The 23,456-nt window shown below is 35.9% G+C and overlaps 2 protein-coding genes across 2 annotated transcripts in view; one reads left to right on the top strand and one right to left on the bottom strand.

The window, feature by feature from the left end:
• Nucleotides 1–11,209, top strand: part of DGCR8 (DGCR8 microprocessor complex subunit) — a 14,097-nt gene extending 2,888 nt beyond the window's left edge. Inside the window, exons 3-13 of the mRNA XM_010289783.1 lie at nucleotides 1–77; nucleotides 802–1,084; nucleotides 2,735–2,932; nucleotides 4,398–4,499; nucleotides 6,416–6,514; nucleotides 7,742–7,824; nucleotides 9,000–9,100; nucleotides 9,508–9,614; nucleotides 9,833–9,960; nucleotides 10,363–10,476; nucleotides 10,779–11,209. The exon at nucleotides 1–77 is cut by the window's left edge and continues 87 nt beyond it. Of these exons, the coding sequence (XP_010288085.1) occupies nucleotides 1–77; nucleotides 802–1,084; nucleotides 2,735–2,932; nucleotides 4,398–4,499; nucleotides 6,416–6,514; nucleotides 7,742–7,824; nucleotides 9,000–9,100; nucleotides 9,508–9,614; nucleotides 9,833–9,960; nucleotides 10,363–10,476; nucleotides 10,779–10,862 (1,376 nt within the window). The 3' untranslated portion in view covers nucleotides 10,863–11,209. The remainder of the gene's footprint in view (nucleotides 78–801; nucleotides 1,085–2,734; nucleotides 2,933–4,397; nucleotides 4,500–6,415; nucleotides 6,515–7,741; nucleotides 7,825–8,999; nucleotides 9,101–9,507; nucleotides 9,615–9,832; nucleotides 9,961–10,362; nucleotides 10,477–10,778) is intronic.
• A 5,319-nt stretch (nucleotides 11,210–16,528) lies between these two features.
• Nucleotides 16,529–23,456, bottom strand: part of TRMT2A (tRNA methyltransferase 2 homolog A (S. cerevisiae)) — a gene marked incomplete at its 5' end in the record, with an annotated part of 7,338 nt that continues 410 nt past the window's right edge. The window contains 12 exon segments of the mRNA XM_010289784.1: nucleotides 16,529–16,817; nucleotides 17,137–17,233; nucleotides 17,447–17,563; nucleotides 18,054–18,129; nucleotides 18,735–18,857; nucleotides 19,887–19,998; nucleotides 20,627–20,742; nucleotides 20,994–21,087; nucleotides 21,936–21,971; nucleotides 21,973–22,106; nucleotides 22,587–22,695; nucleotides 23,426–23,455. Coding sequence (XP_010288086.1) covers nucleotides 16,529–16,817; nucleotides 17,137–17,233; nucleotides 17,447–17,563; nucleotides 18,054–18,129; nucleotides 18,735–18,857; nucleotides 19,887–19,998; nucleotides 20,627–20,742; nucleotides 20,994–21,087; nucleotides 21,936–21,971; nucleotides 21,973–22,106; nucleotides 22,587–22,695; nucleotides 23,426–23,455 — 1,333 coding nt within the window.

The raw sequence follows: 23,456 nt of genomic DNA, 5'->3' as shown, positions 1-23,456 counted from the left end.
TTCCTGTATATCTGCACAGAGAATCTAGAGTTGTTACCTGGTCTAGACCTTATTTCTTGGGAACAGGAAGCATAAGGGTGAGAGCTGTCAATTACTTAAATACGTACTGAGATTTCAAGATTAGATATGTTCCTGCAAACAGTTGAATATTGTTCTACTTGGGAGGCTTCTTTCCAGTGTTAGAATTAAGGTACTTGAAAAATAAGCTCCTCTGTTTCTGAAAATATGATATGATTTTTCTTACTGTGTTGTTTTTCCATTTTTGCAATGAGTTTTGGCAGTTAAAGTGAATGAGATGGTCTTGTTTGGTGCCTTTGTTGTCCTAGTATATGGCTGCAAAATGTTGGGTTTATTCCACCATGAAATATATTTAGATCATTTATTTGTAGCTATAAACTAGCCTGAGCTGCAGCTTATGGTACACATTTTCAGAAGTAAGCATGAACGTTCACGAACCCAAGGAATCTGCAGAAACTGGATTTGATGTTATGGGCTTAAACCCCAAGAGACCTCGGGGGATTTTATGAAAGCATGTACTATTTGCATGTAATTGAGCAGAATATAATTTGGATGTAAACCAGCAAACGCACGTTGAAGGTTAGTACCAGTGTTACACAGTGCCAAGATACCATAGGAGTAGATATACTCAGATCTTGAGTAGAATAAGATTGCTGACCAAAGAGAGGCTTGAGCCTAGACTAAATAAAAGTAACTTCCATCTTGATTACATCTTTTGTTTTTGAGTGTTGCTTTTGGTGACCTTGAGGTACTGAAACCTTCTGTATGATTTTATATTTGCAGAAACATGATCCTCCCCTTAGTAGCATTCCCTGCTTGCATTACAAAAAAATGAAGGAAAATGAGGAAAGGGAACAAAACAATGACATAACCCCAAATGGGGAAGTATCACCTGTAAAGCACCTAGATAAATCTTCAGAACTGGACTGCCAAACAGAAGAACCAGATTCTACTGCTGCTGATTCTGGGCCTTTGGATGACAAAGACTCCTCAGGGGGAGATGCAGCACAAGGAGCCTTAGGACAAGTTAAGGCCAAAGTTGAAGTATGTAAAGATGAATCTGTAGGTATGTATGGAAAGTGGAGTCTTTTCTTGGCTGGAGTTGGGGTAGTGGCATTTGGGATACACATGCTTTATTCCAGGCTTGGCAACTGAATAGTGTCTTGCCTGAGAACAGGTGGTCACCTGTCCTTCTGCGCAGTTTTTCTTATGCAGATATCTGGAGAAATAGATCCAGTATTAGAAATCAATTTTGATTTTAACAGGAAGAAAAATAAACAGTGGAGACTTTTTCTGAAGGCTTGAGAGTCCACATGTAAAGGTCTTACACACAAAACCATGAAAATTTTTGAAGTTCAGTCCTGTAGGCTTTATTTCAGTTTAAGAATCAATTAAGTCAGTGTGTACATATGAGTTGCTGTTGTCATGTGTGTTTGTGTGACTTCTTTAAATAGGCTTTTCTATGGAGTCTGTCTATTAGCTGAATTATATCTATTTTCAGTATGATCTCTTACGATAAATGGTGCAGTTAAACTAGATTTGCTTATTTGCACAAGTCTAGCAGAATAAGTTATGCAAATACAATTACACTCATGCGAAGGCGTATGATGCTTCACTACTTTATCAAGTCTGATAGCTTTTATACAAAAAGCTGCCTAAAGAAGTCATGTCAAAATCACTGCCAAACTTAGAGGAGCTCTAGAGAGAAAGCTCATGTGCCACTTGCACAACTACATACCTGAGAGTATTATCCATGTAAATTACTGCTGCTCAGAAGACTGATAAGGGATTGTAGGCTACCACCTGCCTTTGTAGTGTTCAAACATAAAACTTGTCCTTGTTGTTAGACGTGTCCTGTTCAGTCCAAAAAACGTGCCAAAATATTTCTAAAATAAAAAAATCATCAATATTTACCAGCAAAACTAAAATGAGTAAGCACTTATTTTCTACATGAAGTTCACCTGTCTATCTCTCTCTTTAAATAGGATCTGTTCTGTATTACTGAAAAAATACTGAGTGATCAAGTAAAAGCGTGACTTGCATTTGGAATTCCTTGTGGAAGGAAACAATGCCAGCATCTTGCTTTTGTTTGTTTACATCTTGGGATGCTACTCTTTATTTTTGCTGACTATATCTGCAGAAATATCCTATAAAGGAGAAGCAGCTGTACTTCAAGGGGACAGTCTTTTAGTCCTCTGTATGTGAAAATGAATGTGTCAAGCTCTGTTTAGAGGCCAGCAGATATTCATGGAGTTCGTGGAGCATCATTATATAGTGTTTCATGGTGCACTGTTTAATAAATAGGCAGCAATAGTCAGTTTTGGCTTCAGGAAACTGAAGCTAACTACTGTTGCCTGCTGTATACCTTGCTTCAGGTAATGAGAAGGTGAATAGATGATTAAATAGAACAATTACTAGTGTTTTGTTATAAATTGTGTTGGGTGTTATAGTGGTCAGGGCTTGACAGAATAAAATACTCTTTGTTTTGTTTTCCAGTTTGCACAAATGTTTTGTACTTGACCCAGTAACAGGAAAACTTGTAATTAGTACCGTTAGTATAAAATAGCATCTTAACCTTGAGTAGGTGAACTAAAGGCACTACTTTTGCTCCTAGTCTAAGAGAAGTAATTAATAACATGTTTAAAACAGTGGAAATCGTGAACTTAATGCTTGCGTACTGGTAAAGTAGAGAGAGTAACTTGCTTGTTTTTCTTAGATCTGGAAGATTTTAGACGCTATCTTGAAAAGCGTTTTGACTTTGAACAAGTTACTGTAAAAAAATTCAGAACCTGGGCTGAGAGACGGCAATTCAATCGTGAAATGAAGCGGAAGCAGGCAGAATCTGAGCGGCCTATTCTGCCTGCCAATCAGAAACTCATTACCTTGTCTGTGCAAGATGCGCCTACAAAGAAAGGTTAGTTTATCTACCTGAAGTTCAAATATTCTGTATCAAAGTTTAATCACGGTTCTAAACTTCACTGAAAAAAAGAAAAAATCTTGTAATAAGTCCACTTTCTTCTTGTTCTAGAATTCTCTGTTCTTGGAGCCATCATATTACATAGTAAAGGAAAAATACTGTCAAAATATACTTCCTATCAAAAAGAACAATTCCTAACTGAAAAGATTATTTTTTTTTTTTTTTATTTAAGGTTGCAGTTCTGGTAACTGGTTGGTACCTTCAGTTAGCTGTTACTGTTGGTTGTTACTGAAAACCCTCCTGCTTAGTCACTCAATGCTACTGCCTTCTCAGTTCTATAGCAGTTCTAACTGGTCCCAAATTAGGGACTGGTTACAAATACTGGATTGATCCATATTAAAATGTATAATTAAAAATACAAATTTAAAGCAATTTGACAGAAACAGTTAAGAACGAACTGTGTGTACAGTTGTCTCCTGTGGTGTGAGGAGTGGGTATCACATCTGATGAGAAGCTGGGCGAATTAGCTCTTATCTGTATTGGCTATGTAGCCATAGTAGTATGTTTAACTGCAGTCTCGTATTTAAAATGTTCATAGACCTGTGGTTTGGGTTTTGTTCTTGTTTTGTACATTGTCATGTTTCTGGGTTTCTTCAGCAGCATTAAAACTTATGAGCGGCATATTGACCATTCCCTGTTACAGGGAGGTGCAGCTGAATTTTTAGTTAATACACTTCATCTTAAATTCTAGGTTTTGAGCCACATTGAAACCATCTAAATTAAGGACTACTTGCACTTTATCCATCTAAATCTTAACTTTTTCCCATATACTGATATAGTGCCTGCTGAGGCAGGGTTTGTGTTCTTGACTAACAATACTGTTGCAGAAAAAAAAACAACCAAACAAACAGGACTTTCAAATAAAAAGAACATGTTCAGGGCCAAGGGGACAGTGACCTGATCTGTGGCTTGCTAAACAGGGTTTTGGGGAGGGGGGGTGCGGGGAATGGAATGATTCTGGTTTGTGGATTTTGAAGTCTATGTACCTATTGTTAGAAGGGAGATACATCATGACATCATGTGTTTAGAAGTCAATTAGAGGACTCCTAATTGGTGTTAGCTGCCAAAAATGCTGTGTGTAGAGGTCCGGAGGCCATGGGACTGTAGAGGTCCAGAGGCCATGGGACCGCAAACGTTGAACATAGAATATTTGAGTTAGCTCATAATTAGTGCGCTTCTAGTTGTTGACAGAAATTTCTCAGACTTAGTTCTCAATACTCAGAGAAAATGGACTTTGAGGTCGTAATTACCGATGTCTGATTCAAAAGCATCGCATTTAAATTGAATGGGCACTTATACCTTGTAGCTTATAATTTATTTATTTATTGTAGTAGAAATTGTCTTTTGAAGACTGGAACTACTTACTGTCTTCCCTTCCTTCCCTCCCTCTCTTTTTTTTTAGAATTTGTAATTAATCCCAATGGGAAATCCGAAGTTTGCATACTGCATGAATATATGCAACGAGTCCTAAAGGTTCGCCCTGTTTACAATTTCTTTGAATGTGGTAAGTCTGTTAAGTTTTTTAGTGGACCACATGCTGTTTTGAAGGACTTTTCTCATGCTTGGCTATCTAAAATAAGTAAATAATAAAATGATGGACATTTTTCCTAGGGGCTGTCTTGAAAGTCTGTTGTGAGTCAAATTCTAGCTAGGAAGTGTTTTCTGTATCTTAAACATGGCTTTTGAGGATAAGAGTGGTCTTACACTTAAAATAACAGTATGGCCTTTCACTTGGAAAACTATGCCTAAGTGAAAATGGATGCAAGGAACTCATTTGCATCAGTGAAATATGGGCAATTACAGTTTTACTGACTGCACAATTAATACTTGCTTAATTTTCTTGTCATGGACGTACAAATCCAGTTGCATTGTTTTAGTGAATCATCAGAATCCTGAAAACAAAACAAAAAAAACCTTAAATACTAAACCCAAATATTTTCTGAAGAGAAATATGTAGGCTTTCAATTATGGAGCTGTTAAGAATTTGACAGACGTTCCAGCAGACACATAAGTACCCTCTCTAAAGCTGCAATAATTTGAGATATTTTTGTGGTTTTGTTCTGTTCTGGTTTTCTTCCAAGCAACAAAAAACACATTAGGTTTTTTAGATACATAGCGTTTTAAAATACTTTAACTGCTCAAGTTTTTCTATGTTGTGATTGTTGTTACGCCATGGAGGTTCGTATTTAAATCTGGTCATCCTAAGAGAATTGCATATGTATAAATTGATATTAAAAATCTAAGTGGAAGCCAGAAATGGCTATGTAGACTATTTGACTTGTGTGGCTATTCTCTAAGGTCACTGATAAATTTATAATTAATATTAGTGGAGAAATTACTAGTTGGGTGCAGATTGGAAAAAGTTCATATGCAGTTGGTAGGAATTGATTTGGTATAAACGTTGACTAATTTTGCTCATCGTATTAGAAGAATGGAAATAGAAGTGTCATTCTACTGGATTAAAATGAACTTAAAGTTACTGAGACTGTTCCATGATTAGCGTGGGATTTATTTTGGATGGGTATCTGTTTTGTGTTTTTAAACAGCTTTTAATTTTGTTCTGAGTCAGCAGTGTGAGAGGTAGTTTGGTAGTTCCTGACTTAAGCTGTAGTGAGACTCTGTAAGTGATGCTAACACTCAATAAAGCAAAAACTCGGGGAGAATTTTAGTTTAGATAAATATTGTGGGGGAATGCATTTGACGCTTAATCAAGAATCTAAAAATGTTACATGTATGGCAAATATAACTTGAATCAAACTAATGTTGTATTTTTTTTCCTGTAAATTCCAGCCAGATTGCTTTATCTAGCTGCATTTGAGATTTACTTTACGAAGTGGTATAGCATATATTCCTTGCATTTTTGCTTCTGACAGGGTTTTTTGGGGGGTACCTTATGGAGGAGGAAGAAATTACACCTTTTTCAGCAGCAGGCTTGAAAGATTTAAGTCCTGCAGTCAGCATCCAAGGAATTACAAGTTAGGCATCTTAGTTTAGTGTGGAATCTATAATTATTCAAAATTAAGTTATTCCTATATATGCATTACATAATGTAACTGAATTTTCAATATTAGAATATGTAGCTCTTGTATTTACACTGTGTTAGTGATGCAAAAACTTTGGAATTAACTTGAATTCTGACAGATTACAAATGGTCTCTCTCTAAAAGGTAGAAGTTCTGCATTTAGAAGAATGAAGTACGTGGTGGTTAAGTCTCTGTTCATGGAAAACTCTTGCTAGTTTTTCATGTACTGGAGTAAGCAATTCTTCAGTCTTTCTGAAGAGTAAACAGTTCCTATCCTTCTTGAAGTTGAAATGAAGAAGAGAATGAATCTTGCTAGGGATGGTATTTCATGTTCATTATGAGTATTTTACATTGGGAGTTCTGAAAAACTGTCTTTTCCATTACTCCTCTATCTCTAGAGAACCCAAGTGAACCTTTTGGAGCCTCAGTGATTATTGATGGAGTAACTTATGGGGCAGGAACTGCCAGCAGCAAAAAACTTGCCAAGAATAAAGCTGGTAACATTTTTTCTTTCTTAATACCAACTGCTGAATTGTTTATCTGTTTTCATTTCTGCTTTGAAGATGACATATTTGCAGTAGTAAGTAGGAATCATTTTGTTAATAGTCAAATAAGGTACACTCGTGTCTTTTTGGTAAAAGTGGTAAATACTGTTGCAGAGACTTTTCTGACAACCCTAAGTTCAACAGTGTACTGGGATAGAAAACCGTGAAGAAACTTCAGATGTTAACTCACACATATTTTACTGGTGTATACTGAGTAAGAGTGTCCGTCTCTAATGATCCAGACCAATAAGAATGTGTTTGGGGTTTTATATTTATCTACTGTTACCTGCTGTATAAACACCTGCTGTATGCATTTAGCAAAATGAAGTCTCTGCCCTTCTTTAAAAACAAAAAAACACCCACGAGATTTTGGTTGTTTTGGTTCTCTTCCTGCCGATAAAACAATCACACTGAACTATGTGATTATTGATTTCCAAGTACTTGTCTTCATTAATTAGTTCTAATTGTGTAAGTCTGTAATAAATACATAAATAATTAAGATCTAAATGAGAATGTGTCTGACACATTAGAATTTCTTACTGATCTTCTGATTTAAATGTCTTTAGCACAAGGTTCAAGAAAAAACACCTCAAAATGTAAAGATGTATAATGTGCCTGTGGTACTTTCTGCACCTGTGAAATATGTCAGTGTAGCTAAATCACCAAAAGCTAGCCCATAATTGTTTGCGCATGAAAAAAAGGTATTTTGCTCTGAAAGTTTAGGCAAATATTGGGTGTACATTTTGTACAATACTAGGGTTCTGACTGTCTTAGTGATACAGTACTAGCATTCAGCTGTAACAACTAAGGGTTACTCTCTAATTTTGGGTCCTAAGGGCTCTATGTCACTTTTAAAATAAGACTTGTTTATCTTTCCCCCCGCCCCCTTTCACATAGGCATTTGCAAAAAGCAGTTTCTTCTTAGTTTAATTAGTAGTGAGACTGTCATTATTAACTTGAGCAAGTAGAATTTTAATTTTTTTTCCCCTTAAAAAGAGCATGTGAATGTACTTCATAAAAAAGAAGATGCCCATCTTATCTGTAAAGATTTTCTTTAATATGAGTGGATATTTCTAGGGGAGATATGGGGCTTGCTTAAAGAGTGCTTCATTCTGCTGTTTTTCTTTACAATCATTCTTTAAAATAAACATAATCAAGATGTTCAATTATTTTCTGCAGCTCGAGCTACACTGGAAATCCTTATTCCTGACTTTGTTAAACAGACCTCTGAGGAGAAGCCCAAAGACAGTGAAGAACTTGAGGTACTGAAGTCTTGCTTGCTGGCTGTCATTATTGGAATCTGTTTTTAAAAACATTATACCTTCAAGGTCAGAAATATTAATGGAAACTCATAACATTTTCTCAGTCAGATGGAATTGTGAAATTCTTCATTTATAGGAAGATCTATGGCAATGAAAATACTTTTCTTTTTTCATATTGGAACTGATCAGAAAATTTACTATGATGCAGAGAACTAGTCCCTTGTTGAAATATCAGGTCACTTACTGAAGACCTGAAATGTTCCAAGACTCTAGACTGCCTGTGCTATCCTGGCTTCCTGGCTCTGGTTGATGCCTTGAAAAGTTCAGAGCTAGATGCTGTCTGTTTTAGTGTGATTGCTTTAGAAGACCAAGTAAGAACTAGAAGTGCCCAGGCTTCTGAGATATTTTCACTTGGCTGTGAAAGCTACTTATTGCGAGATCAGACAGCTAGAATTTCAGACTTTAAGCAGTCACATTTGAGAAAAATAAAAGGAAAGGTTTTTTTAAGTGGAGAGCATGTACTATATTTTCAGATATTGGAAGTACTAAATAGCTAGTTTATCAGAGATGTGTTTACTTCCAATTCAGCATGTAACAGACCATCAGTAAGGAGTAAAGGAAAAATTGGTGATCAGCCTGAAAGGAATGTTTTCATTTTAAGAAGTGTAGTATACAGAATGAGTTGCTTGTACATTTGCTTTAGGTTAAAACTGTATTTTATATGCCCTACACTGATGAAATGGTCATTAAGAAAATGCAGAGAATTTTTTCAATCGTTTTAAAAAAAAATACAGAATGTTCCAATAGCGGTTATGTTTTCTTTTATTAAACCACAGCATTTTGTGAAGTAGAATTTCATAATTAGTTAAAACAAATAACCTTGTCCTGAGGGAGAAAGGACGATAAAAAATTTGTAAGATTGTAATTTTTATGTCCATCTTGTGTAATATAAAGTTGGAGTTAAAAGAATTATTTGGATTTCTGTCTGCAAGTATATGATTGGATCTTAATGATGTCAGTATATGACTCCATTATGGATTTAAAAATACTTTTTAAAGTATTAAGCACAGGGTAACAGAATTTGTTTAATGTTGCAAAGGAGAAATGAGGGTTAAGAACAGTATTAAGGTCGTCTTTGTGCAAAAGCTCAATAATCCTTTTCAATTCCTTTGTAGTATTTTAACCATATCAGTATTGAGGACTCACGGGTATATGAACTCACCAGTAAAGCTGGACTCTTGTCTCCATATCAGATTCTCCATGAGTGCCTTAAAAGGTAAGGCTGCGGAATAAGGAGCAAATTCTGTTGTGTGTTTGGGGCTTGGTTGCTGCTACCCACAGTGTCAGTAACATGGCCGTTTGTGGGCTTGCTGCACTCACTGCAGCTACAGGAGACATGGTGTGGACTGAACTGGTTAATGCTGTATCTTCCTTTGATTCGTATTTTCTTTTTATGCCTTTTCTGGGGTTAGAATTTAGTTGTGGGACATATAAATACATTTAAAAGAATATATATAAAAAGATAGATGAAAATATATATAAAAAAGAACTTTTTATGTAATGTCTTGGATACATTAATAATAAATTCTAATTCCGTTGTGATGACTGTCAAAGATAACTGCAACCACCTCAGTTGTTTGTAATTTTACTTAGTATATGATACTGATTCTGTTTGTGCTTAAGAAACCATGGAATGGGTGATACATCCATAAAATTTGAAGTGATTCCTGGTAAAAATCAGAAGAGTGAATATGTCATGACTTGTGGCAAGCACACGGTGCGAGGCTGGTGTAAGTACAGTACTTAGTGTGACCTCTGATAATAACTTCTTTTCTTCCTGTTCTCATTAGTTGTTCATTTTGTGGGTGCTTGTTCAGCTGTCTAGCTTGTTATATGCTTATTCTACTCTTCTCTGGTTTCTCAGTTTTGAATAACATGAGTAAATATTGGTGTTCATCTAATTACATAATGTGCCAGTATTGACATGTTTTCATCATTATTTTTACAGGCAAAAATAAAAGAGTGGGGAAGCAATTAGCTTCTCAGAAAATCCTGCAGCTACTGCATCCACATGTGAAAAATTGGGGGTCTCTTTTGCGTATGTATGGTAGAGAGAGTAGCAAGATGGTTAAACAGGTGAACATGGTTTTGTTTGATTGTAACCTACCTTGTGTGTTTTTGCTTTTGTACTTTTCTGGGTTTTTTAATTTAGTTACAACAAAACTTTAATGGTATCTATTTTGGCATGATGGTGTTGAAAGGCGGTGTGTGTTTGAGCATTCTCAATTCTTCTGAATTGATTCTTATACCTTGCTATTGCCAGAACATAAAATGAGTGCTTTCACTGACAATAATAATTCTGTTAACCTCACATGTTCCAGACTGAAATTCTGTAACCTATGTAATACTTAACCAACTTGTGTAAATACATGTTATTATTTCAGGAAGTACAACTATAACAGATTAAACTTCTGTTCCATGTTTTCTTTCTTAATCGAAAAAAGCTCATCTGTTCTTGCTTGTGGTTCTGTTGAATAGGAAACCTCTGATAAAAGTGTGATAGAACTTCAGCAGTATGCCAAAAAGAACAAGCCAAATCTACACATCCTGAACAAGTTACAGGAAGAAATGAAAAAATTGGCACAAGAAAGAGTGAGTATATGCTCTGTGGTATTTATAAACAAGAAGAATGCAATAGCTCAGACTTAGCAATTACTAGTATTTTTGCAAAATTGATTGGGGGGGCTACTTTTAGAGGGATTTTCAACCTCTCTTTTCAATGGGCTTATAACCTAATTTTACCTACTTCGGTAAATTTATTTCTAACATTAGAAGTTAGCCTTTCGCAAAGATTGACGCACAAATTTGGCTAAAATACTCAAACTTTTAAAACGGTGTTTTATTATTATATTCTCTTTATGACACTGTGGTGGGGTTTTTTCATATTCTTTTAGGAGGAAACACGAAAGAAACCCAAGATGACAATAGTGGAATCAGCTCAACCTGGTAGTGAACCTCTGTGTACCGTTGATGTGTAATAAGAAAATTTACAAGTGGGGAGCAATAACACAAATGGAGGAACTAGATTTCCAACAATTATTTTAAAATTGTTTGCTGCAGAATGCAAGATAACTTTTAAAATCCAAGCTGCTTCAGTTATGCATTGTTCTTTTTGCATCATCAGGGCAATATTACTTTTTCCTACTTTCTTTTTCTTTTTTCCCTTTTTTTTTTTTAATACCTCTGAGATATGTACGTTTAAAGGATTGATCATAAAGATCTCTGCTTGGGCAAATGCACAGAAGACAGGCATGTTCACACAGGATAAACTCAGTTAAGCACTTTTTCCGGGAAAGCCATCCATGTTTGAAATGGATGTGTTTTAAGGATGAAATACAGAATATCTATGTACAGGTTGAAGCTGATATTATATATATATACTCATTCATATATATGTATATATAAAAGAAATATATGTACATCTTCTTGTATGAACATGCCTAAAACTATTTTTGTGAAAAGTTTTGTTGCATTTCAGCACATAATAATATGCACTGATAAGACACTTTGGTGACAAATACATGAAAGTGATGAGCAATGTTCCTAATGCCATAGGATTAGGCCAGTAATGCTGTTTCTTTTGTTCTGTTTTGTTTTTTGTCTCCTGCCAGGCTTAGTTATTCAAGATCACAGTATGCAGATTTTTTTATTACTTGAAAAGAACAAGTGTACCTGGTAGTGTTAAGAGCAACAGGCTGAATATCCAAAATTATTGGGTTTTACTTCAGTTGAAAAGAGCCTATGCTAGTTTACAAATCAGTTGAAAGGAGAAAATATGGCCCTATTTATTTGATTAAAATAAAAACTGTAATTTGAAAGGCTGTTTTCAAAGCTTGGAGCGAAAACACAGCTAATAATATTTGACAGTCTGAAAATGTTTTGCCAATGAGATGTTTAAAAGACCTTCCACTCCCTTCTCCTAGCAATAAAAATTTCTCATTTGTCTGGAGTCAGAATACATCTGACTTGGTTAATTAAGTCTTAATATGCATCATAAAAGCAAAGACTTCAAAAAAGAAAAACCACCACACAACCCATAGAAATCGGAAATAACTGCAGCAATTTAGTTTTTTTTAAGAAGTTTTTGGTTTTACTTTTTTAATTACAGATTTAGTTTTTAAAGAAGTTTAACTTCTGCAATGAAAATTAGAATGTAGATTTGGAATATGACATAGAGTAATGAGTAGAATGAGACCATAACAGGTTATACTGATAAATAAGAAAATCACAAATATGCAACTATTATAAAATACAATCTTAGAAAACAGGCAGTACTCACTATGTCATCAGAGGCTTTATTAAATTAAGCACAGAAGAGATAGTTTTGGCTGTAGTGAAAGCACTGCTTTGTGGGTTTCGTTCTTTGTATGGGGTTCGTTACTGGGTGATTGCAGTAAGTCTTCTCTTAGATCCATTCTTGTGGGTTCTTTGGTTTGCTCCTAAAGAAGAGAGTGAAAACTAAGCTGGTGGTAAGGCTTCAATGATTTATCCAAGAGCTGTACTGCTATATTTTACACTCCTGGAGGAGTGAAAGAGGTCAGTTCTTTATAATTGCTGCAGCTCCTGGTACTTACTGGGACAGTGATCTGGGGGCTTGAGGGGTTTTATTCTGGTTTGGTTTTGGTTGGGTTTTTTTACCATGTTACATACTGAGTGCTGCAGTATAATGAATTTAGTGCCTACTGAATTTTAACAATATTGGCGTCAGTATCATAAGACTTCCTTTTAATATCACCCATTGTTTTGGAACTATGTAGATTCTAATTTCTATCTCAAACTAATGTTCTCTAATATGTTGCATATAAAGTTTGAGGTTAAACAGGAGTCTTGGAGTCTTACCCGTTTCTGTGTTTGAGTGATATGCTCAGAGCTCTCTGCAAATACGAATTCACCCATTTGTTATCATTCTATTTAGCTTTTCAGTTCCACGAGTTGTAATCCTGTTATAACAGGATACGGGTAGTTGGAAGACTATACATAAACTATTATTTAAAGAAGTGGCCTATCTAAAAAACAAAAACACTGCCTCTGCTTTTTTTTTTATAGCTTTAATAAATCTCCATCTTTTGAAGGGTATATAATATTGGTGCAGTAGTGACAAGCAGTTATTACTGTTTGTCCCTTTTTGTTGTTTTTTTCTTTTTTTTTTTTTTCATAAAGACAGGGCTTATATCTTCTATGCCTAAATGTATTACTCTTTTAGGTAAGTTTTACTTCAGCTGACGTGTTTTCAGCAGAAAAACGTGTACTTGGATGGCACTGTAAAAGACAAATCACCCTTGTAGATCTTTTTATTTTTCTGAAATCAGAATGTCAATGCATTTGCAGGTCACCTGCAGAATATCTATAGATGCCTCGCTTACAAATTTGTTTTCATTATTTTTAAGAGGATTGCTGTATTACCTCAGTCTGCCACTATCAGAATCACAAGGTGACCATTGCCCTTAATTAAAACACCCAGAGATTTCATTGTGAACCAAAGCCTAGAACGTATATTATGCATTCTAAACAAAAACAAACAAAAAAGATGGTATTAGACCTTGCTGCAGCCTTTAACTGGAGAGATGTCCAGAAAATAGCGCAATAACTGCTGGAACAAACAACTTAACTGCTGTTTATGTCATTGTGAAGTATTCTTGTGTTTTAATGTTTACTATTGTTTGGAGTGTAACAGTCTTGCATTTGCACATAAGCACGAGCTGCTGTGATAGAGGATAGATCATTGCATTAACTTCAGCTTCTGCATGAACACTTACAGTGTGATTCAAGATGTATCCTAAACTTGTCTTGTAACTCTTGTGTGTTTTCTAGGTAATCGGCTGTAAAGGTTTAGATCTTGATTGTATGAATGCATAAAACAACTCTGCTGCTTTTGTCACTGATATTTGTTACTTATCCCTTCTATATCCAGAGGAGGATGGGTATTTTTATAGGGATGGAGTGTATTTTTAAGAACTGTTCCATCCTTTGGAAATCAGACAGTTTTTGCTTTGCATATTATGTGCTTCTTGACAAAAGTGTGATATATTGACTTTAAGGATTAAATTAGCGTGCATTCAAATCTTTATGGTACTGATGGAAAACTTACTGTGACTTCTAGTGAATAGTCAGATGCTACCTATTTAAAACACCAGTCATCCAGCTTTTTCTTACGTATTTATTAAACAAAAACTCATGAAGTTGGGTACTCAGAAGTTTGGAAAGACTATTATGCATAAACTTAACTGTTATAGGTAAACTTCCACTTTCCTGTGATGCTGTTAGGCTTTTTACAAATATATTTGTAACATCAAAGTATTTAAAAGCATCATGATTACCTTATTAACTCTCTAGACTGTACTTTGGTTCTGGAGTAAAATTCAGGAAGTGATAGCCTTCTAACTTTCCATGGGAAGACATGTGAAGCGCAAGAAGCCATGCTGTTGTTAACCAAATAAAATGATCTGTTACAGTATTCTGATGCGTATCTGAGAAAGGAAAATGAAAAAAACAAAACAAAATTCATTCTTATTGCCCAAGTAGGTAACAATGGTTGCTGTATGAATTGTGTTGGGTGCAGTTGCTTGATGCCAGTGCTAAATTGGTACAACTATAAAGCCTCATTTTCACTGAGCCTCTGCTTGCTTTTTTTTTTCTGCACAATCATATAATCCTATGTGTTTGGTCTTTGAGTACTACATGTGTATTTTTCAGACAATTAGTTTTGAGCAATAAAGTTTGATATTATAAAATGCTCCAGTGTGATCAGTATTATGATAGCTTAAGCATACTTAGAAAAAGGAACTTTTATTCCTTGATTCCTGTATGTATTTTTAAATAGAAATTAAATCAGCGCAGGCGCATTTCTTATGAAAGTACTTACCACTTTTTTTGTCAAGGAATTGAATGTTTACATGGTTAGCCATCACTTGGAATGAAGTTAAATTAAAACTTTTTCTTGAATTGCAATTTGTATTTTACTTAAATGATGTCACAGTTGGAAATGACACAACACAAAGTTGCGTGTTGGTACCTGTTGTCACAGGCCTACCTGACTGGAAAGGAGGAGCTATCAGCAAGTTTATGTGCTGCAATAATAAATTTTTTGTGCAGTCTGTATTAAATGTACATTAGAAGTATGTTCAATAACTTGAGATTTAAAATGGTTCTTCCTTCTAACAGTCAGTATTATTGTCTATTCTTTAGCATGGATCACAGTCCGTTAAATTAATGCTAGGTGCTGAGCATCTGTACAGAAGTATGAATCCTGACTAGAGAGCAACTTTTCGCAAGGGTAGGAGTCTCAACCAGGTTTGTCTTCGCACCCAGTGACATACATTGGAAGTGCAGATTAAGGCGCTGGGTGATGTCATTAAGTAGTGTTTGCTGCTGTGACCTGGCTGTTTGCAATAGATGCTTACCCCGTTAAGGTTTTGCATTGAATACAGCTGCCTTTTTCTCTTACTGCACAGGGCTCCGAGTACTGGAGAGAAGATCCTTTTGAGTCTAGGGCAGAGGTTTGGTAGAAAGAAAGAAACACTGTGTCCAAAAGCCTACTTCAGTTATAACCTCAAACACTGAGTAAGCTGAGGTAATATTCCTGTTGCTGTCTTACTCTCGCTGAATTACACATCACTTCCATAAATATATTTTCCATGATGCTGAGGTTAGCCTTTTTAAAGCTACTACAGGATCAAAAAGCCTCAGTGAGGCTACACAACTTCCTAGAGATGACTGTGACACAGGAGGTACTTGACAAAAGGTGCGCACTGAGCAGACTTACTAACAGTCTGAGAGGAAAATGAGCTGCTTTCTCAAAAATGAAAAATGTCTTACTTCTTCCTGCCAAGATGGATGGCCCTGACTGGTGTCTGTACAGTTAATTTGTGGCTGTAAGCTTTCACTGGTGAGGGGAGGCCTAGAGTGAAGTCATGTTGGCTTTACTTGTATGTTGTAGGAAATGATCTAAGAAAGTAGTTGTATTGTCAGTGACACTACAGCTATGGAAATTGTAGCATATTTATTAGAATAAGAGTTTGTTGCTTCCTAGTGAAGTTAGTAAGTGATTTACGGAAGGTCTAAGATTGCTGAAACTTTACTAGCTTATTCAAAAGACACGGCACTGTTTAGACAGGCTAGGAGAGCTGAAAAAAGTTCATACTGACGGCTACAGGTTCTCTGTAACGAGACTACGTGCTTTGGGACTGGGTACTGCGTTCAGTCAGTCTGCGGGGTCCTCCTCCCTGCTCAATTGCTTAGTAGTTGTAGGTAAATAGCAGCTATTCACTAACACTTTAAGTATGGCGTATTCTATTCACACTGGAAGGGATGGTGTTGCATTAAAAATGAGCCCAGCTTTCAAATAGTTGTATCTGAATACAGTTGTGGGATACTTTATTTAAAGCTACATTTCAACTGTTTAAAGAGCGAGACCACCATACACACTACTTCAGTCACCTAAATTTCCCCCTGAGGGCAGGAAAAGAAAACCAGGATTTTGCCTAATAGTACATAATGAAATTTAACTCAAATTAGTATGATGAAATAACGTGGAAGCCTTGCAACTACTCTGTTGTACAGAGATTTACTGCTTGGATGTAACAGAAACAATGTTACTGAAGCTGTTAACAAGCAAAAGTAGTTTCTGGAAAGTGTCTCTCAGGAGTCACGTTGATTCCGTCTCTTCAAATGCAGTATCTATATGTACAGAAGTTGCCTGGTTTGCATCAGTGTTAGATGCCTTGGTGCCATCCAAGCATTCTGAGTCATGTCCTGCTGTTGTGACTTCAGTAGCATTGGGCATTGCTTCAGCCGAGCTCCCGTTGGCATACTCCAGCCTTTCAAAGAATATCAGTAACTCGCAATGCCTGGTCTGAGGGAAGAGATCCACAGCCATCGCTTTAATAGGACGGAAGGAGGCTCCTTTGACTCTATTGGAAGGAGCACGGCAGAGGCTTGATGGGAAGGGGACAGAAAGAGGAGGAAGAACTGTATTAACATTTTAGTATACTGTTCATCTAAGAAAGGTTTTTCTTCCCCAACCCTCAACTCCATGCTAGGGTTATTCACCACCCCTAATATTGCCATTATTACTTGCATATTGGGTAATACAATTCACAAGCTTGCTTGTGTTCCAAGCTGTCAGCTGCTTCTGGTGAAAGGTAAACCTCAATGAATATGGCTTAAAAATAAAAATCTAGCGATAGTCCCCCTCCCCATGTAGCACATATTTTTCTTCTTACATTTACTTTACTTAATGCAAGAACTACTCACTCCACAAAGTTACTCATTGCGGCTCTGGGATTGCAGGATACATAGATAAGCTTCTTCAGATGTTCAGCTCTTCTAATGGCAAGAATAACCTTGGAATCTAGATGATCAAAACCAAAACAGCTCTTTACTAGCTCTGTCTGCAGCAACAGACTTGCCACAACATTCCCAGTTATTCTCCAGCGTGAACAAAACTGCTGCACTACCCAGTTGCTGCAGGCTATACCCGAAGCTTCCTGCTTAATTTATTCCATAGGTGTTTTAAACACCAGCTAAAAGAACAGACTTAAAACTTAAGAGAAAGTAAACTTACGCAGCCCTGCTCGTGGCGGATCTACAATAGTAATCAGGTTCTGAGGAGCTAACACGTTAATTAGGGAAGGAACAATATCTTCAGCCTTTCCACAATGAAATTCAATATTACTCAGTTCTATAAAAAAAAGAAAAGATGTTACAAGAGTGCTCACCTAGTCAAAGCATCTTTCAGTAAACTCAAATTAGACATTAAGTTCTGATGCCTTAGAAACTACAGATTGTTTTGTCTACCCTGAAATCAGTGTAATTTAAACAACTGCTGGTACTTCAGATAATTTAAACAACATTAACTTGAACATCTTCCATTATCTGGACCAAATCAAAACTGCACAAAAAATAGCTACCCTTAACGTTTCATTTATGAGAGCAACTGTGGCTTCAGCTCACTTTTACGCTGAAGTGTTTTCGTTTTGGAGAAGCAGCTAGCTGTTAGTTAACAGGAAAATTGATCTCACAGATTAACATGGTATTTGTTTTCAAGAGAGATTAAATGTTTAAAATGGATAAGATTACTATCAACAGCATGTAATTCAAGCTTCTTAGATAACTAACTATACAACTACTATGCTTCTTAACGAAGATTGTTGCATTTTAGCTTAACTAACCATTAATCTGGGCGTTCACTTTGGCATCCTGCACAGCTTCTTGGCAGAGTTCAATTCCAATCACTTTCTTTACTTTCTATAGAATGAAGAGAAAAAAAGATCTCTGTGGTATGTAAATTAAATTGAACCATTATTCACAGCAGCAGCAACTAAGTGCTATATATGAATGCTGACTAGTACCCTGTCAGAGAACTACTTGCAGCCAAAAAAAGGCTGAGAAGGCACCTGTGCAAATAAATAGGGACTTTTAGACTGAAACTGTGGGATGAACACCATTTATCCCAGCCTGTATGTGACATACTCCAGTTATGCTGGCCTCTTTCTTTTTTGGGGGGCCAGTCGTCCTTATATGCTCTAGCAAGCTCCGCTCTAAAAATTGTGTGAGATATGTTTTTATTCATTAGTTAAGATTGGATTCTAATGAATTTTGGCTATCCTACAGAACTACAGCCTCTTTTGACTGAATTAGTTTCAAAATAATTTAGGCTGCTCGACATAAGGATGAGTTTTCATAATGATTTCATAAAACAGCTGCAGGCAAATTAATTAGAAATTAGTTTTTTAAAAAAAGATATAATGTGTTTCATTTCAAGTACATCAAGTATTTTCTTTCATTGTAAGTACAATGATATAATCTACTTTTAACAGATGTGGATCTATCCAGCAAGAGAAGTTACCCACCTTTGCCAAAGAAATCCCAATAGTTCCTGTACCACAGCAGACGTCAAGTACAGTGCTCTCCTGGCTCAGTTGCGCCCACTCCCTAATGGCCATATACAAAACTTCTGCAGCTTGTGTGTTTACCTGTGGGGATAAGTGTCAGATAGGTCTACTCCTTCACAAATGGTAAATGTGGTTTAGTGAGTCTCAGGAAAGCGTGTTTTCTTTTTCTTGCTTCTAAGAAACAAGTCAACTTCACATAGAAGTTAAAATCACATATAACTGACGTAGACCAGCACGCATTAAGAGATCGCCATTCCATTGTTAAAGTCTCACTCTGTTCTGAGAAGTAATGTTTTGTTACCCATGTTCTAGTAAAAACATGACTTGTTCTACGGTACCTAAAATGTAAGTCTGGAAGCTAGAGGAGACAGCAATCAGAATAATTAAGCAAAATGCTAAGCACTAAAGGGAAGCCCAGACTTGTAATAGTATTTCCTCTCCTTGAAAAAGAAGTAGTAAAGATTCAAAACCAGGAGAATATAACCATAACAACACACTCAGCAAGCTTTATTTTAACCTTGTTTGTAATACTGCTTTAAAGTAAATGCTGTAATTGCACGTTATGGTTCAGGAAGTAGTGTATAAGAAGCTTTCTAAACCAGTGCCTCTAGAGCAAGCATATTCTTTGTCTTAAAGAGCAAGCAAAGCACACTGTATGGAAATAAAAAAGCAGCCTATAATCTATGGCAAATAATAAAAAGTACAGTTTAGCTTCAGCGTATTTATGATGCCATGTGATAATACACTGCCTATTTTGATACTGTCCATTTCAATGATGTGGGCTACCTGCTGTGGCTTTAAGATGTTGGAAGGGAAGAAATAAATTTTTGAAAACCAAAAGTTAGTACTACAAAGATTCCTGAACTACATATTGCATGTTCTGTGTACATAACAGGAGGCAAATGCTACTGAACTAGTAAAAAGAAAAAAAAAGTTGTTTTCAACATGTCCCCATCAAGTTTACACTCATTCACTATTTTTACAGATGAACATAACACCAAGTACATAAAAGATTAAGTTTCTAGGTGTATAATATTTTTTTACAACGCATTAGCCAAGCTTAAGGGCACTAGTGCAAACCCAGTTAAATTAACTTCATATCATCCTTACTTGAAAAAATGCATGAGGAGAAATTCTAAATCTGAGGCCAAGAAGTTCTTCATATATGTACTTATCACCAGCCACATGCTCCACAGGCAAGTCTTCCAGATTGGGAGATTTCCTGGGGATGGGGGGCAAAGCACAGAGAGACAAAATACAGGGCCGGGGGGGGTGGGAGGGAAGGAAAGAAGACAAATATGTAACCATTTTTACCAAAGCTTTAGTCATCTTAAAAACTGCAGTACTACATACTAAGCAGTAATTTATACCAGGCCAACATTTATCATATCCTTTGAGATACTATCTTAGCCATTTTTTTTCTTATGGTGTACCATTGTTCCATTGATGTGCAGTAGAACCTACGTTGTCTCTAGATTAAGACAGCATGAGCTTTGGGCTCTGCAGAAGAGGATAGGGAGGTTAAAACATCACATAAAATCGGGAAGAAAGGAGGCAGAAGTTACTTGTTGATAACAATAAATATCCATCTACTGCAGTAAACATTTCTATAGCTTGACAGTCAGCAACTAGTAGTGGGTTCACTCACTGAAACTCTACCTGCCTTTATCCAATGAACACTACAGGAGAAAAGGAAGTTTCAGGAGTCTCTTGTGGAAAAAAATAAGTAACTGTTATTAGTAATACTGCTGCTACTTTTATGAAATAGATGAACTAACGGTGTGGAAGTGCCACCTAACTGTTCTGTTGCAAACACCAAGAATCCCCCAAAGCAAAGTCAATTCCCTTACCTTTGTCCTTCCTCCACAAAGTACAGAGAAGTAACGCCACTGTCCTTTCCCATCCCTTCTGTGAAGTATTTTGCCAGAGAGATTTTCAGGTCAGCTAGCTCTTCTTTACTTAATTTCTAAAGGTTTCATTTGAAAGAAAGGAGAATAATCATCTTAGTGACTTAAAGATATCATTTAATATATGCCTTCTATGAGCATATTACTTGTTCATTTCCATGTATCAGATTAGCCTGAAGAGTAGTAATGCAAGGTAAACTACACCAAGTAATTATTCTATTTCTCTTTTGCATGCACTATTCATAAAATCAAAGTTACGTAATTTTAAAGCTGTGTGTCTGGACTGCACATTATATATCAACATAAATACCTGAGGATTAAAATATTTCCTGCTGGTACGGACTGTGAGTTGTTTCCAGTGACCTTCATAAGTTTCTGGGCTGTAAACTGAGTAAGGAGTTGACCTGCAATTTTCAGAAGCTCAGTTACTTAACAGGGAGCTATTTTTTTGCATAATATTCAACAGTTTATTGAAACAAAAGACGCTCACCATGCAAAGTGATGAAAAATGTTACCTACAAACAGTCTATATTGATTTGTTCAATAGACTTCCACATCTTAATTAAGAGACTGATTAATAGATAATAATCTGTCCCTACTTCTCACAATCCTCTTACCTGTTTTAACCCATTCAAAATTATAGATGAGATATAGGCAGCTTCTCACCGCATTCAGAGAATGACGTAACTTTTTATAATGCCTTCATTGGCTTCTGTGCTCCGTACCAAGTTCAAACTTTTAATCTTCATTATTCTGAGGTTTCCATTTTTGAGGATTTAATTGCTTTTTAAAGAAACCACTCCTTTAAGATTGTTGCTTAAATTTGCAACTTTTGTTTTATTTCTTGTTGTAGGAGGATTCTTCTCTTCATCCAAGGAAGCAATTGACCTTTGTTACTTAGATTCCACTTTTTAAAAGCCTTCTTCTGAGTATTTCTTTACAGTTAGCGGAAGGAGCTCTCAAATAACAGACTCTTTTTATTGCATACATATACATTTCCTTGCTTGCAATAAAGCTAGGTTCGGCGGGTATCTTCCCTCCATCTCAGAACAGCTGAGCAAGAGCAAGGGAAAAATACCCAGTGATCTTGGCACAAGATGTAAACATCGAAGAATTGCTAAAATTGGGACAGGTGTATCTTAGGTATTAAGGCTCAGAACAAACACTAAGCATTTCATAATATTTAATTTTATAAATACTTTTGAGTAAGACATCAAAACCTTTACAGATAACTCATTTTACTTATGCTCACCTTATGTAGTCTTGGAAAGCTTTTACTACTTTTTTGTATGTGAATAGTATCAAATGGCTCCACTACAGCACATGTACCACCCTTATATTTGCCAAGACGACAACCCACAGTTTTGTCTTCTTGATTTACACCAATCCCAATCAAGAACTCACATTTGTTGCGATATTCAGTCTAGATTTAAAATAAAGTTATGTAAGATATTTACATAGCACTGATGTGTACATGCCAAGTTTCTCCTCAAACAACCCTCATACAGTTAAATGTATTTGCAAATGGACACAGGACATTTAGTTCATATGGAAGATATTCATGGATTTTGATATATGAGAGCTAACAACAATAATGAGAAAGTATTAATAACTCCTATTATTTAAAGAGCAAAATATTGCCTCTATTGAAGAATGTTCGTATTAACCTACAACACAAGCTTGTAGGGACTGCATATGCATTTTAAAGGTAGACTATCCAGTTAACTGTGATTATTCTGCTTCCTGTAAATATTTCCACATGGTATTTACATGAAAGGCAACAATTCATCATTCATTACAAGAAGTCAAATACTCAGTTTCTCCACTGTCTCTTAAGACCAAATAACTAATTTAACCCTAAACTCATTAACCCCATTCCATACTTCACCTAGGATTACGTTACCTGTAATGGTGATGCTTTCACTCCCTCTACTGGGCAACACAATTTGTTGTACTTCTGCTTCTGCAGGAACAACCAAGGTAATAAAGCTCTGTTGTTATTTCCTATTTCCCTGCCCAAATCAGAAACAAAAATTGTAAAGTACACATTTAGAAAAACTGAGGTTAACAGTTGTTGCACAAGACTTTTTTTTTTCTTTTTGTGTATAGGGCATAAAAAAGGATCAAATTATCAGATGAGTATTTCTTCCAGAAGAACTTTTAACAGGCAAACCCCTTCTAACTTTGTAAGAGCTGTAACCTGAAAAATTAAGAGTTAAATGTAGTTATAAAAGGTATGTACTAGATTTATCAATATACCCATGCATGAAAAGAATGCCAATTTTATCTACATAAGTGAGTAGAGCAAGAGATAGAAGCAATACTTTGATCTACAAAAACCAGTCGTAAAAATTTGAGAGGATTTGTAGAGAGAAAATCCTAATAGTAATTTACTGTCTCTACAGATTGATTACCTCTTACACCATTTGACAATGCCAATTTTTTTTAACTTTAAGGGCACCAAACATCCTTCTGCTTAGGCCTATGGAACAACAGACCTTAAAATAATACCCCTTCATTTAGCAATCTTTTGAGGCTGACCAAGAGCAGCAATAGCAAGTTTTGTCAGCTGGAACAGTTTTTAAGTCCTAGCATCACAGGTTATCTTTTATTTACTTTTTCAGAGGATTTGTTTTTTGACCTACCTCTATTTTAGAGGTAGCAATTTGTGCAAATTTAGCTATATCCCAACATAAGGTCAAGTCTTGTAAACATCACAGTAGCTTTACAAACAGGAATTACTTTGTCAGCCGCTGCAGCACTTGTTCACATT

The sequence above is a fragment of the Phaethon lepturus genome, unplaced genomic scaffold (genome assembly GCF_000687285.1).
Source record: "Phaethon lepturus isolate BGI_N335 unplaced genomic scaffold, ASM68728v1 scaffold51096, whole genome shotgun sequence".
Lineage (NCBI taxonomy): Eukaryota > Metazoa > Chordata > Aves > Phaethontiformes > Phaethontidae > Phaethon > Phaethon lepturus.
The sequence above is the reverse complement of the archived record's forward strand: the minus strand, read 5'-3'. Positions and strand labels throughout refer to the sequence as shown.